At 40.7% G+C, this 15644-nt stretch overlaps 1 protein-coding gene across 4 annotated transcripts in view; it reads left to right on the forward strand.

Moving 5' to 3' along the window:
- Window positions 1–15644, forward strand: part of NFIC (nuclear factor I C) — a 265530-nt gene that overhangs the window by 55966 nt on the left and 193920 nt on the right. The window contains exon 3 of one of the 4 annotated variants that reach the window (XM_075352614.1): window positions 1528–1750. The exons of the other annotated variants lie outside the window; for them this stretch is intronic. Coding sequence (XP_075208729.1) covers window positions 1528–1625 — 98 coding nt within the window. The 3' untranslated portion in view covers window positions 1626–1750. Of the gene's footprint in view, window positions 1–1527; window positions 1751–15644 lie in introns of those variants that run through there. 4 annotated transcript variants of the gene reach the window in all.

The following is a 15644-nucleotide window of genomic DNA, read 5'->3' on the forward strand; positions in this document are numbered from 1 at the left end:
TTATATTACTGGATTAGGCGATGTGCGCATATTGTGCATTTGGTTGCAGACATTGTTTTATCAAATCTGCATCTTCTGGCAGAAAAACACACCCAAACCGCATCAAAAACGCATGCGGTTTCTGTGTGTTTTTTGCCAGGAAATGCAGATTTGGTGCAGAAATGTCTACAACCAAATACTCAACGTACGCACATAGCCTAATCTAGTAATTTAGCATTGGCTTCAAAGACTTCAACTGAGGTCACATCTGGGGTTCACACGGTATCCCAGCTATGACCTCAGGTGAACTTACCTGAGGTGAACTCATTGAATTCAGTGACCTCACCTCAGGTGAAGAAATTTAACTCAATGCCGTATTACCGGATAAGCTTATGTGCATTCAGTATTTGGTCGCAGATGTTTCTGCACCAAATCTGCATCTCCTGGCAAAAAAAACGCACTGAAACCGCATGTGTTATTTATGTAGTTAGGGTGCATTTTTTGTCAGGAGGTGCAGATTTGGTGCAGAAATGTCTGCAGCCAAATACTCAACGTATGCAAATGTAGCAGAACTGGGATCGTCGTGGAATGTCGTGGGGTGGATTACGTTGGGCCTGCAGGGGTGTTTTGGGGGTTAATAAATTGGTTCCATCTACCTTATTATTGTCATTTCATCTCCTTGATATGCTGGTGAAATCTTTCTCCTTGCTCTTCGCTAACAGCACCAAGGTTTTCAGGAAAGTTTTCCAAATGGGAATGTTAAAAATGTAACTTAAAATTCATCAGACAACCCAAAGCTTTAAAACATTTCAGAATGTGCGCAACAATGCACTTACATTTTGGATCGTTGTAACCTAGAAGTTTCTTCATGACTTCTTTAAAAGAATCCCAAGCCATTTTCTCAACATCTTTAATTTTTGTTTTTAACACAGCGTCCTTCATGAGTTTCCGAATATTCGAACCTACAAAACTGTCATCCTTCAGTTTTGCTTTGGATAGTCCCTGAAACTTGGTACACAGATTCTTAATGAAAAGTCTCTCATTCTTTCAGTAGAGCTTTCAGAAACTGCTTCATCAGTCCGAGCCTAATGTGGAGTGGTGGCAGGAGAACTTTAGTGGGATCAACTAAACTTTCCGCAACTATGTTCTTGACTCTAGGTTGCAAAGATATTTTTGGTATCCAACTTTTTTGGCTCCAGTGATGAGTCCTATTCCTTCTGTCCGATGCACACAAAAAGCATGGGTACATTGGGTAGCCTTCTTATTGCCCAAAGAGCAAAAAGAGGTTTTTGAGATCACCACATCCTTGATCCTTGTAGTTATGTTTCTTGAAAATAAAGTCTAAATTCTCATATCTTTCCTTCAAGTGCACAAGATGCCCTACAGGCACTGAAGCATACTGACTGCCATTGTGCAGTAGCACAGATTTCAAACTATTTTTGGATGAATCAATAGATTCAGGCAGCAGGAGAAAAGCAGGTTTAAATACCGCCCCAAACCACAGGAATACAGATGAAATTAATAGATCTCTTTTCTTTATTTTCACAGGTCTACGCGTTTCAAGGACATATCCGTCCTCTTCCTCAGGACAAATGCAGAGAATACTATGGCGAAACAGAGGCTACAGGCTCTCATATATGTGTTAGAAAAAGGCCACGTATGCATTAATTGCGTCATCAACCTCCTCATGACTCATAGACACGTGGAGGAGTGAATAAAGTTCAAAGTGTTGAAGAAACAGAAAAAAGGAAGAAGAAAAAAAGGGGGAGAAAAAAGAGAAAAAAAGAAAAAAAGAAAAAAGAGAAAGAAAAAAAGAAAAAAGAGGAGGATAAAAGCAAAAGAAGATGAAAAAGAGTATAAGAAAATGAAATGAAAAAATGGATGAATAAAATGTAGTGATTGGGAATCAAATAATGTTAAAAAAGTGTGTGGAAACCTACGGATCCACAAAAAACATAAGTACATGCCTTAATAAAAAAATACGTGATGATTTTAATAAATGAACAGAAGTGTGATATGGTGATTATTACTGTCCTTTGAAATTAATAAGTAGCTTCCCGAAATCGCATATGTAAAAAAATGCACAGTAGGAAAAAATATGTATAAATGAAAGATCAATGTAAAAAGCATGACATAGGATCGCTGTGCCAGAGCGGTGTGAGTAACCCTGCGGTAGGAACATTTGCAAGGGGAAAAAAACAGGGCGGGAGCAATGACACCCGCTAAAGGAGCGAATAGAAATTGACAGCGTGGGAAAATGTGATGTACGCCTGCGTGAAAGGTGAAGTGAGGTGAAGCGTGTAGAGAAAGAAAACAGTGAGCGCCTGCGCGAAAGGGTGACTAGAGGGTAATACCGTGGGAAAAAAAGCCATTGCGCTTGCGCGAAAGGGAAACAAAAGGGGGGGTAGAAACTATGTAGATAATAATCCGCGGACAGCGGCTGGGGGCTAAAGTAGTGGTAGAAAGCAACAATGAGAGTAGGTGAAAAAGAAAAAAATCGGGGAGACATTTTAAATCCAAACGGAATGGGTGAAACCGAAAAGGACCTAGGAAATTAAATGGATAAGAATAGGACTCTGGGTCAGGAGGGAGGAAATGCGTTCACTAAATTAGCGGGATCCCTTTCTAAAAAGTATATATGTAGAAAGGGATATTTAGGAGGGAATCAAAAAGGCCTGGAAACACGTGAGATATATATAAAGCCTATATATATATATATATATATATATATATATATGCAAATAGATAAAAAGGGTTATATTTACTATAAAAATATTTTAATATTGGGATAAAAAGAAAAAATTAAAAATTTGAAAAGGTGTATGATGAAATTTATAAATATGCATATTTGGGTATGGAATAGTCAACCACAAGATAAAAATAAAGATAAAAAATATATATATAATAAAGATTGACAAGATAATATAGAGAAATAGTGGGAAAGATTCCCAAACAATGGGTGATATTATAAATTCATAAAAATGAAGTGGAAAATATCTATGTATTTAAATTGCATATATATATATAAAAGGTATAAAAATACGGAAAAGTAAAAACACATGTGAACGTGGTGAATAGTGCAAAAAAAGGGGTATCTACCGTATTTTTCGCTTTATAAGACGCACTTTTGTTCCCCCAAATTTTGGGGGAAAGTAGGGGGTGCGTCTTATAATCCGAATATACGGGGGGGGGTGTATATATATATATATATATACACACACTACAGAGTCCAGGGGAGGTGCGGGCAGCTCTGGAGCTCTGCTGGGGATCTTGTGAAAGCTGGGAGCAGCAGACTTTGATCTCCTGCACCCGCTCATATAATATGCACAGCTGCTGTCCACCACCATGGTGCTGAAAGTGCACCGCGGCGATAGGCTGGGGCAGCAGTGTATATTATATCTGCCTTCCCCTTCTTTGATTGCACATGCCCCCTCCCCCGTGTTAGCTATGTCCCCTATGCTGCTGCAAACAGTAAAATAATAAACTTTTTACTCACCTCCTCCAGCGTGTCTGCCAGGCCTCCCTCCTGCTGCTGTGATAAGGCACAAGAGATTTCACTCTGCCGTGCCGATCACATGACCGGCCGAGAACCAGGAAATGCAGGAGGCTGGAGATCAACCCCGAGGAGGGGGACACAGACAGGACAATGCTGGAGAAGGTAAGGAAAGTTTATTTTCCTAAAAGCAGCAGCATGGGGCGATATATAACACAGGGAGCTGTGTGCCAGCAATAGTGGGCCATGTGCCGCTACATGGGGCCGTGTGCCGCCACATGGGGCCATGTGCCAGCAATAGTGGGCCGTGTGCCGCCACATGGGGCCATGTGCCAGCAATAGTGGGCCGTGTGCAGCCACATGGGGCCATGTGCCGCCACATGGGGCTGTGTGCCGCCATATGGGGCCGTGTGCCGCCACATGGGGCCGGGTGCCGCCACATGGGGCCATGTGCCAGCAATAGTGGGCTGTGTGCAGCCACATGGGGCCATGTGCCGCCACATGGGGCCATGTGCCAGCAATAGTGGGCTGTGTGCAGCCACATAGGGCCGTGTGCCACCATATGGGGCCATGTGCCGCCACATGGGGCCATGTGCCAGCAATAGTGGGCTGTGTGCAGCCACATGGGGCCGTGTGCCACCACATGGGGCCATGTGCCGCCACATGGGGCCATGTGCCAGCAATAGTGGGCTGTGTGCAGCCACATGGGGCCGTGTGCAGCCACATGGGGCCGTGTGCCGCCACATGGGGCCGTGTGCCGCCACATGGGGCCGTGTGCCGCCACATGGGGCCGGGTGCCGCCACATGGGGCCATGTGCCAGCAATAGTGGGCTGTGTGCAGCCACATGGGGCCGTGTGCCGCCACATGGGGCCATGTGCCAGCAATAGTGGGCTGTGTGCAGCCACATGGGGCCGTGTGCAGCCACATGGGGCCGTGTGCAGCCACATGGGGCCGTGTGCAGCCACATGGGGCCATGTGCCAGCAATAGTGGGCTGTGTGCAGCCACATGAGGCCATGTGCCAGCAATAGTGGGCCATGTGCCGCCACATGCGTCCGTGTGCCGCCACATGGGGCCGTGTGCCGCCACATGGGGCCATGTGCCAGCAATAGTGGGCCGTGTGCAGCCACATGGGGCCGTGTGCAGCCACATGGGGCCGTGTGCAGCTACATGGGGCCGTGTGCAGCCACATGGGGCCGTGTGCCGCCACATGGGGCCGTGTGCCGCCACAGTGGGCCGTGTGCCGCCACAGTGGGCCGTGTGCCAGCCACAGTGGGCTGTGTGCCAGCCATAGAGGATGTGTGCCAGGCATAGGGGACATGTGGCATCACTGGGCCATATCCAGATTCAGAGGGCTAATTTTAGGATGGGGGGGCTATGAGGGACATATACCCTATATGATTTGTCAGACGGACACTGGCATTATAAGACGGACCCCATTTATTAAAAAATTCTCTATTCCTTCACCAAATTTGGGGGTGCGTCTTATAATCAGGTGCGTCTTATAAAGCGAAAAATACGGTATATGATAAAGATAAGGATGAAGATAAAAAATATATATATAATGAAGATTGGCAAGGTAGTATAAAAAAATAGTGGGAAAGGTTCCCAACAATGGGTGGTATTATAAATTCGTAAAAATGAAGTGAAAAATATATATGTATTAAATTGTAAATATATGTGAGTATAAAAATGCGAAAAAGTGAACCCACATGTGAACATGGTGGATTGTGCAAAAAGGGATATCTATATGTATGTCCATGTAAGCGTGAACAAGATGAAATAAAGTAATATGCATGTGCATAAGTGAAAGGTATACATTAGTCAGACCGAATATTACATAACAATGGCAAATATAAAATTCAGATATACATGAAAATATGTGAAAATATTATTAATACCAAAAAGTTAAAAAAATTGTAAAAAACACATTAAAAACAAAAAAATTTTTTCTTTAAAAGGTCTGATGTGTGACAATAAAATTAGAACGACAAGTCAGTTATCAGATTCAAGCCCATCGGCTTCAGAGTATCCAGTTTATGTATCCAGAATGATTCCTTTTTATTGAGAACATCCATTCTGTTAGGGCTATTAGAAGAAACTTGCTCAATGGGCGTGATGGTGAAAGCCATAGTCTTGTTATGAGACAAAGTACAATGTTTGGAAAGTCCATGGAGCATATAGCCAATCCTGATGTTATGCCTGTGTGAATTAAGGCGGTTATGAAGAGCTTGGCATGTCCTACCTATGTATTGTTTACCACAATTACAGTCAATAAGATATATTACAAAATTTGATTGGCAGGTAAGATGAGATTTAATTGGAAAAACTTCTGTGCCGTCTGAAGACTTAAAGCTCGTGCGTTTGTGGCAAATAGTTTTGCAGCAAAGGCAATTTTTTGAACCGCATCGATAAGACCCTGGAGGGGCAATAAGGTTAGCAGTTCTCGGGAGGGCAGTTCTAAGGCGGCTGGGGGCTAAAACATTCTTTATGCTGGGAGCTCTTCTGAATGTGATGCCCGGAATGGGGGGAAGAATAGTCTTGAGAAAGGGGTCGTTCAATAATATACTCCAGTGCCTGGTAAAAATGTTCCTGATTTTTACATTATCACTACTATAAGTGGTTAAAAAATTAAGATTAAAGGGACTCTCATTATTTACAAGGACAGGAGAAGAAAGGGTTTTCGGTTTGATCAAATCCTTTTGTTCAAAAGTGGCAAAATTATGATATGCCCTTTGGATGAGGTTTTTAGGATATTTCTTTTCCAAAAAACGATCCCTAAGGACCTTCACCTGTAAGTTAAAATCATCCAAGCGGGAACAATTTTTCCTGATGCGTTTATATTGATTGGTTGGGATATTTTTCAGCCATTTAATGTAATGTTCACTGTTATAGTGTATGTAACCATTGGCGTCCACTTGCTTAAAATATGTTTTGGTCAATATTTTATTATCGGAATGGAAAATGGTGAGATCCAGGAAGTTAACTTCCGATAATAAAATATTGACCAAAACATATTTTAAGCAAGTGGACGCCAATGGTTACATACACTATAACAGTGAACATTACATTAAATGGCTGAAAAAGTCTTCAGACGGCACAGAAGTTTTTCCAATTAAATCTCATCTTACCTGCCAATCAAATTTTGTAATATATCTTATTGACTGTAATTGTGGTAAACAATACATAGGTAGGACATGCCAAGCTCTTCATAACCGCCTTAATTCACACAGGCATAACATCAGGATTGGCTATATGCTCCATGGACTTTCCAAACATTGTACTTTGTCTCATAACAAGACTATGGCTTTCACCATCACGCCCATTGAGCAAGTTTCTTCTAATAGCCCTAACAGAATGGATGTTCTCAATAAAAAGGAATCATTCTGGATACATAAACTGGATACTCTGAAGCCGATGGGCTTGAATCTGATAACTGACTTGTCGTTCTAATTTTATTGTCACACATCAGACCTTTTAAAGAAAAATTTTTTTTGTTTTTAATGTGTTTTTTACAATTTTTTTAACTTTTTGGTATTAATAATATTTTCACATATTTTCATGTATATCTGAATTTTATATTTGCCATTGTTATGTAATATTCGGTCTGACTAATGTATACCTTTCACTTATGCACATGCATATTACTTTATTTCATCTTGTTCACGCTTACATGGACATACATATAGATATCCCTTTTTGCACAATCCACCATGTTCACATGTGGGTTCACTTTTTCGCATTTTTATACTCACATATATTTACAATTTAATACATATATATTTTTCACTTCATTTTTACGAATTTATAATACCACCCATTGTTGGGAACCTTTCCCACTATTTTTTTATACTACCTTGCCAATCTTCATTATATATATATTTTTTATCTTCATCCTTATCTTTATCATATAGATACCCCTTTTTTTGCACTATTCACCACGTTCACATGTGTTTTTACTTTTCCGTATTTTTATACCTTTTATATATATATATGCAATTTAAATACATAGATATTTTCCACTTCATTTTTATGAATTTATAATATCACCCATTGTTTGGGAATCTTTCCCACTATTTCTCTATATTATCTTGTCAATCTTTATTATATATATATTTTTTATCTTTATTTTTATCTTGTGGTTGACTATTCCATACCCAAATATGCATATTTATAAATTTCATCATACACCTTTTCAAATTTTTAATTTTTTCTTTTTATCCCAATATTAAAATATTTTTATAGTAAATATAACCCTTTTTATCTATTTGCATATATATATATATATATATATATATAGGCTTTATATATATCTCACGTGTTTCCAGGCCTTTTTGATTCCCTCCTAAATATCCCTTTCTACATATATACTTTTTAGAAAGGGATCCCGCTAATTTAGTGAACGCATTTCCTCCCTCCTGACCCAGAGTCCTATTCTTATCCATTTAATTTCCTAGGTCCTTTTCGGTTTCACCCATTCCGTTTGGATTTAAAATGTCTCCCCGATTTTTTTCTTTTTCACCTACTCTCATTGTTGCTTTCTACCACTACTTTAGCCCCCAGCCGCTGTCCGCGGATTATTATCTACATAGTTTCTACCCCCCCTTTTGTTTCCCTTTCGCGCAAGCGCAATGGCTTTTTTTCCCACGGTATTACCCTCTAGTCACCCTTTCGCGCAGGCGCTCACTGTTTTCTTTCTCTACACGCTTCACCTCACTTCACCTTTCACGCAGGCGTACATCACATTTTCCCACGCTGTCAATTTCTATTCGCTCCTTTAGCGGGTGTCATTGCTCCCGCCCTGTTTTTTTCCCCTTGCAAATGTTCCTACCGCAGGGTTACTCACACCGCTCTGGCACAGCGATCCTATGTCATGCTTTTTACATTGATCTTTCATTTATACATATTTTTTCCTACTGTGCATTTTTTTACATATGCGATTTCGGGAAGCTACTTATTAATTTCAAAGGACAGTAATAATCACCATATCACACTTCTGTTCATTTATTAAAGTCATCACGTATTTTTTTATTAAGGCATGTACTTATGTTTTTTGTGGATCCGTAGGTTTCCACACACTTTTTTAACATTATTTGATTCCCAATCACTACATTTTATTCATCCATTTTTTCATTTCATTTTCTTATACTTTTTTTCATCTTCTTTTGCTTTTATCCTCCTCTTTTTTCTTTTTTTCTTTTTTTTCTTTCTCTTTTTTCTTTTTTTCTTTTTTTCTCTTTTTTCTCCCCCTTTTTTTCTTCCTTTTTTCTGTTTCTTCAACACTTTGAACTTTATTCACTCCTCCACGTGTCTATGAGTCATGAGGAGGTTGATGACGCAATTAATGCATACGTGGCCTTTTTCTAACACATATATGAGAGCCTGTAGCCTCTGTTTCGCCATAGTATTCTCTGCATTTGTCCTGAGGAAGAGGACGGATATGTCCTTGAAACGCGTAGACCTGTGAAAATAAAGAAAAGAGATCTATTAATTTCATCTGTATTCCTGTGGTTTGGCGCGGTATTTAAACCTGCTTTTCTCCTGCTGCCTGAATCTACTCCATATTGCGGGACTGCTGCCTTCCACGTTACTTTCATGCTGACAAAGGGGTTGTGACTGTCACAACCGCACCAGGTGAGTGTTTCCTTTTACATTCACCTCGCATTGTTATATCGGGTAAGACCCTATTTGCGCCTTTTTTCCCACAGCTTTCTTGTTTTCTGGATGAATCAATAAGGAGTCTCCACTCGCTCACATTGTACTCAATGTTAAATTTTTCCATCAGCCCAAAAACATCACTGCAATACACTAGAGCACCGTCTTGAGAAAATTATGGAAAAAAAGTCCTTTTGGAACCCTGTGTAATTCTATACTTTTGGAAGTCTATGGAGTCAGATCTTTTTAATTAGTTCAACGATTGAAAGTATATAAAAATAACCTCTAAATTTTCAAACAATTTTAGGATGAGTTCACATGTTCTGTAATCATCCATTAGAACGGATTCTGTAGCGATCCATTGGGAAAAAAGTTCTGCAAACACAACTTTTTTGTCTGTTGTTAAATAACTGATGTCTGCTGGATCTGTTTTTTTTTAACATGGGAATCTATGGAGAACGGATCTGTTAATGGATTGCTATTTTTCCATCCATTCTTCTTGCATTTGTAACGGATTCGTTTTTTCTTACAGGATCCTTTACAATTGGAAGATACAGTTGTGCTCAAAAGTTTACATACCCCGGCACATTTTTTGCTTTGTTGTGTACATTAATGACAAAAAAATTTTACTTTTTTGAAATTACCAAATGGCTGCAATGAAACAAACAGTGAAAAATTTAAAGGGGTCTGAATGGTTTCCGTACCCACTCTATATTTACTTAGAAAATTGGTGACTTGTTCAATAGTTTTTAATAGTTATTATTGTCACAATTTTATCAAAGAACAGTCCAGGAAAAAAAATAAGGGACATTTACTAAGCTAAATGCATTAGAATTTGAACAAGAAACTGGGGAATGTGCCTTGCATCACATTTATGAATTTATTAAAAAGAGGCAATAGGTTTAAAATATAATAATGTGTTTAAAAAATGTGACCAAAATGTTGCCGTAAGCTAAATCAATAAAAGGTTGAAACCAGACGTTTACGTACACTATTTAAAAAGACACATCTGCAGGTTTTTCTTACTTTCTGACATGAAATCAGAATAAACCTTTCCTGTCTTATGTCAATTAGGATTTCAAAAATCATGTATATTTGCCAAATGCCAGAATAATGAGAGAGAGAGAGAGAGAGAGAGAGAGAGAGAGAGAGAGAGAGAGAGAATGTTTAAGGCATTTTTATTACTTTCTGCAAAATCAAAAGTTTACAGACATATCATTAGTATTTGGTACCATTGCCCTTAAACTGACTTGGGTCAAATATTTTGGCTATCCTTCCACAAGCTTCTCACAATAGTTGGTAGGAATTTGGGCCCATTCCTCCTGACAGAACTAGTGTAACTGAGCCATGTTTGTAGGTCGCCTTGGTCGCATTTACCTTTTTAGCTTTGCCCATACATTTTCAATAGGATTGAGATCAGGGTTTTGTGATGGCCACTCCCAAACAATGACTTTGTTATCCTTAAGCCACTTTGTAACCAGTTTGGCAGTATGCTTTGGATCATTGTCCATTTGGAAGACCCAAGCTTTAAGTTCCTGGCTGATGTCTTGAGATGTTGCTTCAGTATTGCTAAATAATCTTCTTTCCTCATTATGCCATCTACTTTGTGAAGTGAACCAATCCCTCTTCCAGCAAAATAATTTACAACATGATGCTGCCACCCTCATGTTTCACAGTTAGGATGGTGTTCTTAGGCTTCAAAGCTTCTCCCTTTTTCCTCCAAACGTAATGGGGGTCATTATGGCCAAACAGTTAAATTTCAGTTTCGGCAGACCTGTGTGCATTTGCAAACATTTATCTGGCTTTTTTATGTTTATTCTGGAGTAAAGGCAGAGTGGCCTTTCAGCTCATGTTGATACAGTATTCGTTTCACTGTGGATAATTACACAATCTTACCAGATTTTGCAAGCATCTTCATAAGGTCTTTTGCTTTTGTTCTTGGGTTGATATGCACATATCTGACCAAAACACGTTCATCTCTGATACACAGAACCAATTTACTTCCTGAGCGGTATGATGGCTGGACATTCCCATCTTGTTTGTACTTGCATATAATTGTTTGTACAGATGAATGAGGCACCTTTAGGTATCTGGAAATTGCACCCAAGAATGAACCAGAATTGTGCAAGTTCACAAGTGTGTCTCTAATTAACTCAGATATTGCCAATAAACCTATAAGAAATTTCCAAAGACACAACATCATCATATGGGCTGTCCCATATTGTTTAAAGTCATAGTACTCTTAGTGTATGTAAACTTTTAACTTGGCAGATAGTAACAAAAATGCCTGAAAACATTCTCTGTCTCGTTCTGGCACTTGGCAAATATAAATAATTTTGGTAATTCTACTTGACCTTAAGTGGGATAAGTTTATTCTGCTTTCTAGTCAGACAGTGAGAAAAACATGCATATACAGTTAGGTCCAGAAATATTTGGACAGTGACACAATTTTCGCGAGTTGGGCTCTGCATGCCACCACATTGGATTTGAAATGAAACCTCTACAACAGAATTCAAGTGCAGATTGTAACGTTTAATTTGAAGGTTTGAACAAAAATATCTGATAGAAATTGTAGGAATTGTACACATTTCTTTACAAACACTCCACATTTTAGGAGGTCAAAAGTAATTGGACAAATAAACCAAACCCAAAAAAAATATTTTTATTTTCAATATTTTGTTGCGAATCCTTTGGAGGCAATCACTGCCTTAAGTCTGGAACCCATGGACATTACCAAACGCTGGGTTTCCTCCTTCTTAATGCTTTGCCAGGCCTTTACAGCCGCAGCCTTCAGGTCTTGCTTGTTTGTGGGTCTTTCCGTCTTAAGTCTGGATTTGAGCAAGTGAAATGCATGCTCAATTGGGTTAAGATCTGGTGATTGACTTGGCCATTGCAGAATGTTCCACTTTTTTGCACTCATGAACTCCTGGGTAGCTTTGGCTGTATGCTTGGGGTCATTGTCCATCTGTACTATGAAGCGCCGTCCGATCAACTTTACGGCATTTGGCTGAATCTGGGCTGAAAGTATATCCCGGTACACTTCAGAATTCATCCGGCTACTCTTGTCTGCTGTTATGTCATCAATAAACACAAGTGACCCAGTGCCATTGAAAGCCATGCATGCCCATGCCATCATGTTGCCTCCACCATGTTTTACAGAGGATGTGGTGTGCCTTGGATCATGTGCCGTTCCCTTTCTTCTCCAAAATTTTTTCTTCCCATCATTCTGGTACAGGTTGATCTTTGTCTCATCTGTCCATAGAATACTTTTCCAGAACTGAGCTGGCTTCATGAGGTGTTTTTCAGCAAATTTAACTCTGGCCTGTCTATTTTTGGAATTGATGAATGATTTGCATCTAGATGTGAACCCTTTGTATTTACTTTCATGGAGTCTTCTCTTTACTGTTGACTTAGAGACAGATACACCTACTTCACTGAGAGTGTTCTGGACTTCAGTTGATGTTGTGAACGGGTTCTTCTTCACCAAAGAAAGTATGCGGCGATCATCCACCACTGTTGTCATCCGTGGACGCCCAGGCCTTTTTGAGTTCCCAAGCTCACCAGTCAATTCCTTTTTTCTCAGAATGTACCCGACTGTTGATTTTGCTACTCCAAGCATGTCTGCTATCTCTCTGATGGATTTTTTCTTTTTTTTCAGCCTCAGGATGTTCTGCTTCACCTCAATTGAGAGTTCCTTAGACCGCATGTTGTCTGGTCACAGCAACAGCTTCCAAATGCAAAACCACACACCTGTAATCAACCCCAGACCTTTTAACTACTTCATTGATTACAGGTTAACGAGGGAGACGCCTTCAGAGTTAATTGCAGCCCTTAAAGTCCCTTGTCCAACTACTTTTGGTCCCTTGAAAAAGAGGAGGCTATGCATTACAGAGCTATGATTCCTAAACCCTTTCTCCGATTTGGATGTGAAAACTCTCATATTGCAGCTGGGAGTGTGCACTTTCAGCCCATATTATATATATAATTGTATTTCTGAACATGTTTTTGTAAACAGCTAAAATAACAAAACTTGTGTCACTGTCCAAATATTTCTGGACCTAACTGTATGTCTTTTTTAGATAGTGTATGTAAACTGCTGGTTTCAACTGCGTGCGTGTGTGTGTGTGTGTGTGTGTGTGTGTATATATATATATACAAAAAAATAATATATATATATATCTAATATATAAAGCTGAGTGTATGTATGTGTGCATGTATGTATGTGTGTGTGGGTGAGTGTGTGTGTGTGTGTGTGTATGTCCACTAAAGGAATCCGCACCGTTGCATGTAGAATCACAAAATTTTTCACAGACACCTCATGTGACCCAGGAAACATCGTAGACTATGTTTTGACAGGAAAATTTAACCCCGCGCTTTACAGTTACTCTCCAAAAAACATGCCTCCATTAAAGTAAATGGAGCCTGGAACTACTGGTTATAAATTGCAGCTGTGATAGGTTGCTGTAGGAAAAAAGACATTGTTAGTAAAAGAAGCTTATGTGTGAGGTGATATGATGTCGGTGGGGAGAAGCATAGAGAGAGAAAGAGACAGAGACAGACAGAGAGAGAGAGTCAGACATACATAGGCACAGACAGAGTAAGATGCAGACAAGGAAAGAAACAGACAGAGACAAACAGGGAAAGAGACAGAGAGATACAGATGGGGAAAGAGAGAGACCTGGAAAGAGACAGACCTGGAAAGAGACAGACAGACAGGCAGACAGGGACAGAGACAGGCAGACAGGGAAAGAGGAGACAGAAAAAGATAGATGGAGAAAGAGACAGACCTTGATAGAGACAGATGGGGAAAGAGACAGAGAAATAGAGACAGACAAGGAAAGAGACAGACAGGCAGGCAGACAGTGAAAGAGACAGACAGGAAAAGACACAGACAAAGACAGACAGGGAAAGAGACAGGAAAAGAGATGGAGAGACAGACGGGGAAAGAGACAGACGGGGAAAGAGACAGACATGGAAACAGACATACGGGGAAAGAGACAGACGGGGAAAGAGACAGACGGGGAAAGAGACAGACCTTGAAAGAGACAGACAGACAGGTGGTGAAAGAGACAGACAGGGAAAGAGACAGACCTGGAAAGAAGCAGACTTGGAAAGAAACAGACTTTGAAAGAGACAGAGAGACAGACAAAAACAGACGGTGAAAGAGACAGACGGGGAAAGAGACAGATGGGGAAAGACAGACGGGGAAAATGACAGACGGGGAAAGAGACAGATTTTGAAAGAGACAGACAGAGACAGGTGGGGAAAGAGACAGACCGGGAAAGAGACAGGCCTGGAAAGAAGCAGACTTAGAAAGAAACAGACGGGAAAGAGACAGACCTGAAAAGAAGCAGACTTGAAAAGAAATATAAGAAAGAAAGGACTTAAAGTGCCATTCAACATAATAATTAGAGCCCAACCATATTTCATGCATATAAATCAATTGTTATTGTGAACAAGAAATATACAGGGGTCAATAAATAGCATATAAAATGTCTATAAATATCATGTCATGGTTCACCTCCCCTTCCACATGACTAGGGGGCGGAGCAATCTCCCAGGCCTCACTTCCGGAGCCTGGATGCCTTAAAAGCTGACATTTCCAGTGAACCAGCGCCGACTATAAGCTTACCACTGCTTTGCCTGTGATTGCTGGTACTGTGAGTGATATCCTGATCTGTCTGTTCCGATGCCCCCATGCCCTTGTCTGTGTTCCGTCCCCTGGTCGTCCCTCCTGTCCTCTGTCCCCTCTCCTACTTCCCCACTCGGTTCCTTCCTCTGGTACTGACCTTGGCCTGACTTTGACTCTGCTTCTGCTCGTTCCTCCGGTCCTGCTTCTGCCCGTACTGTGTTTGACCTAGCCTGCCTGACTATTCCTCGCACGCCTCGCATCTCTGCTTCTCAGCTGTGCTGTGAGGCAGTGTATGAGAACACTGTGTATTTACTTCCTGGTTCTCGTTGCTCTGTGTAGTGTCTTCTGCTGCAGAGTTCCGGCTACCCCTGGTGGCAGCTTGACATATCATAGGATCAGAGTGAAGAAAATGAGGAGAGGAAATTATGTGGTGAGGTTGGTGTATGTGTGGTGAGATGTGTGCTGAGAGTGGTGTATGTGTTCAAGCACGTGGTAGTGTGTGGCGCATTTTGTGTGTGTGTTCATATCCCCGAGTGTGGTGAGTATTCCATGTCGGGGCCGCACTGTACGGTATATACTCTTTGGCGCCATCGCTCTCATTCTTTAAGTCCCCTTTGTTCACATCTGGCAGCTGTCAATTTTCCCCCAACACTTTTCATTTTACTTTTTCCCCATTATGTAGATAGGGGCAAAATTGATTGGTAAATTGGAACGCGCGGGGTTAAAATTTCGCCTCACAACATAGCACCCGGCGCTGCCCGGGATAGTAACTGTCTCTCTGTTTCTCTCCCATTCTCTGTCTGTCTCCCCCTCTGTATATATCTCTCTGTCTCTCTCTCTCTATCTCTGTCTGTCTGTCTCTTTCCCTGTCTGTCTCTTTCCCTCT

The sequence above is a fragment of the Anomaloglossus baeobatrachus genome, chromosome 1, assembly GCF_048569485.1.
Source record: "Anomaloglossus baeobatrachus isolate aAnoBae1 chromosome 1, aAnoBae1.hap1, whole genome shotgun sequence".
Taxonomy (NCBI): Eukaryota; Metazoa; Chordata; class Amphibia; order Anura; family Aromobatidae; genus Anomaloglossus; species Anomaloglossus baeobatrachus.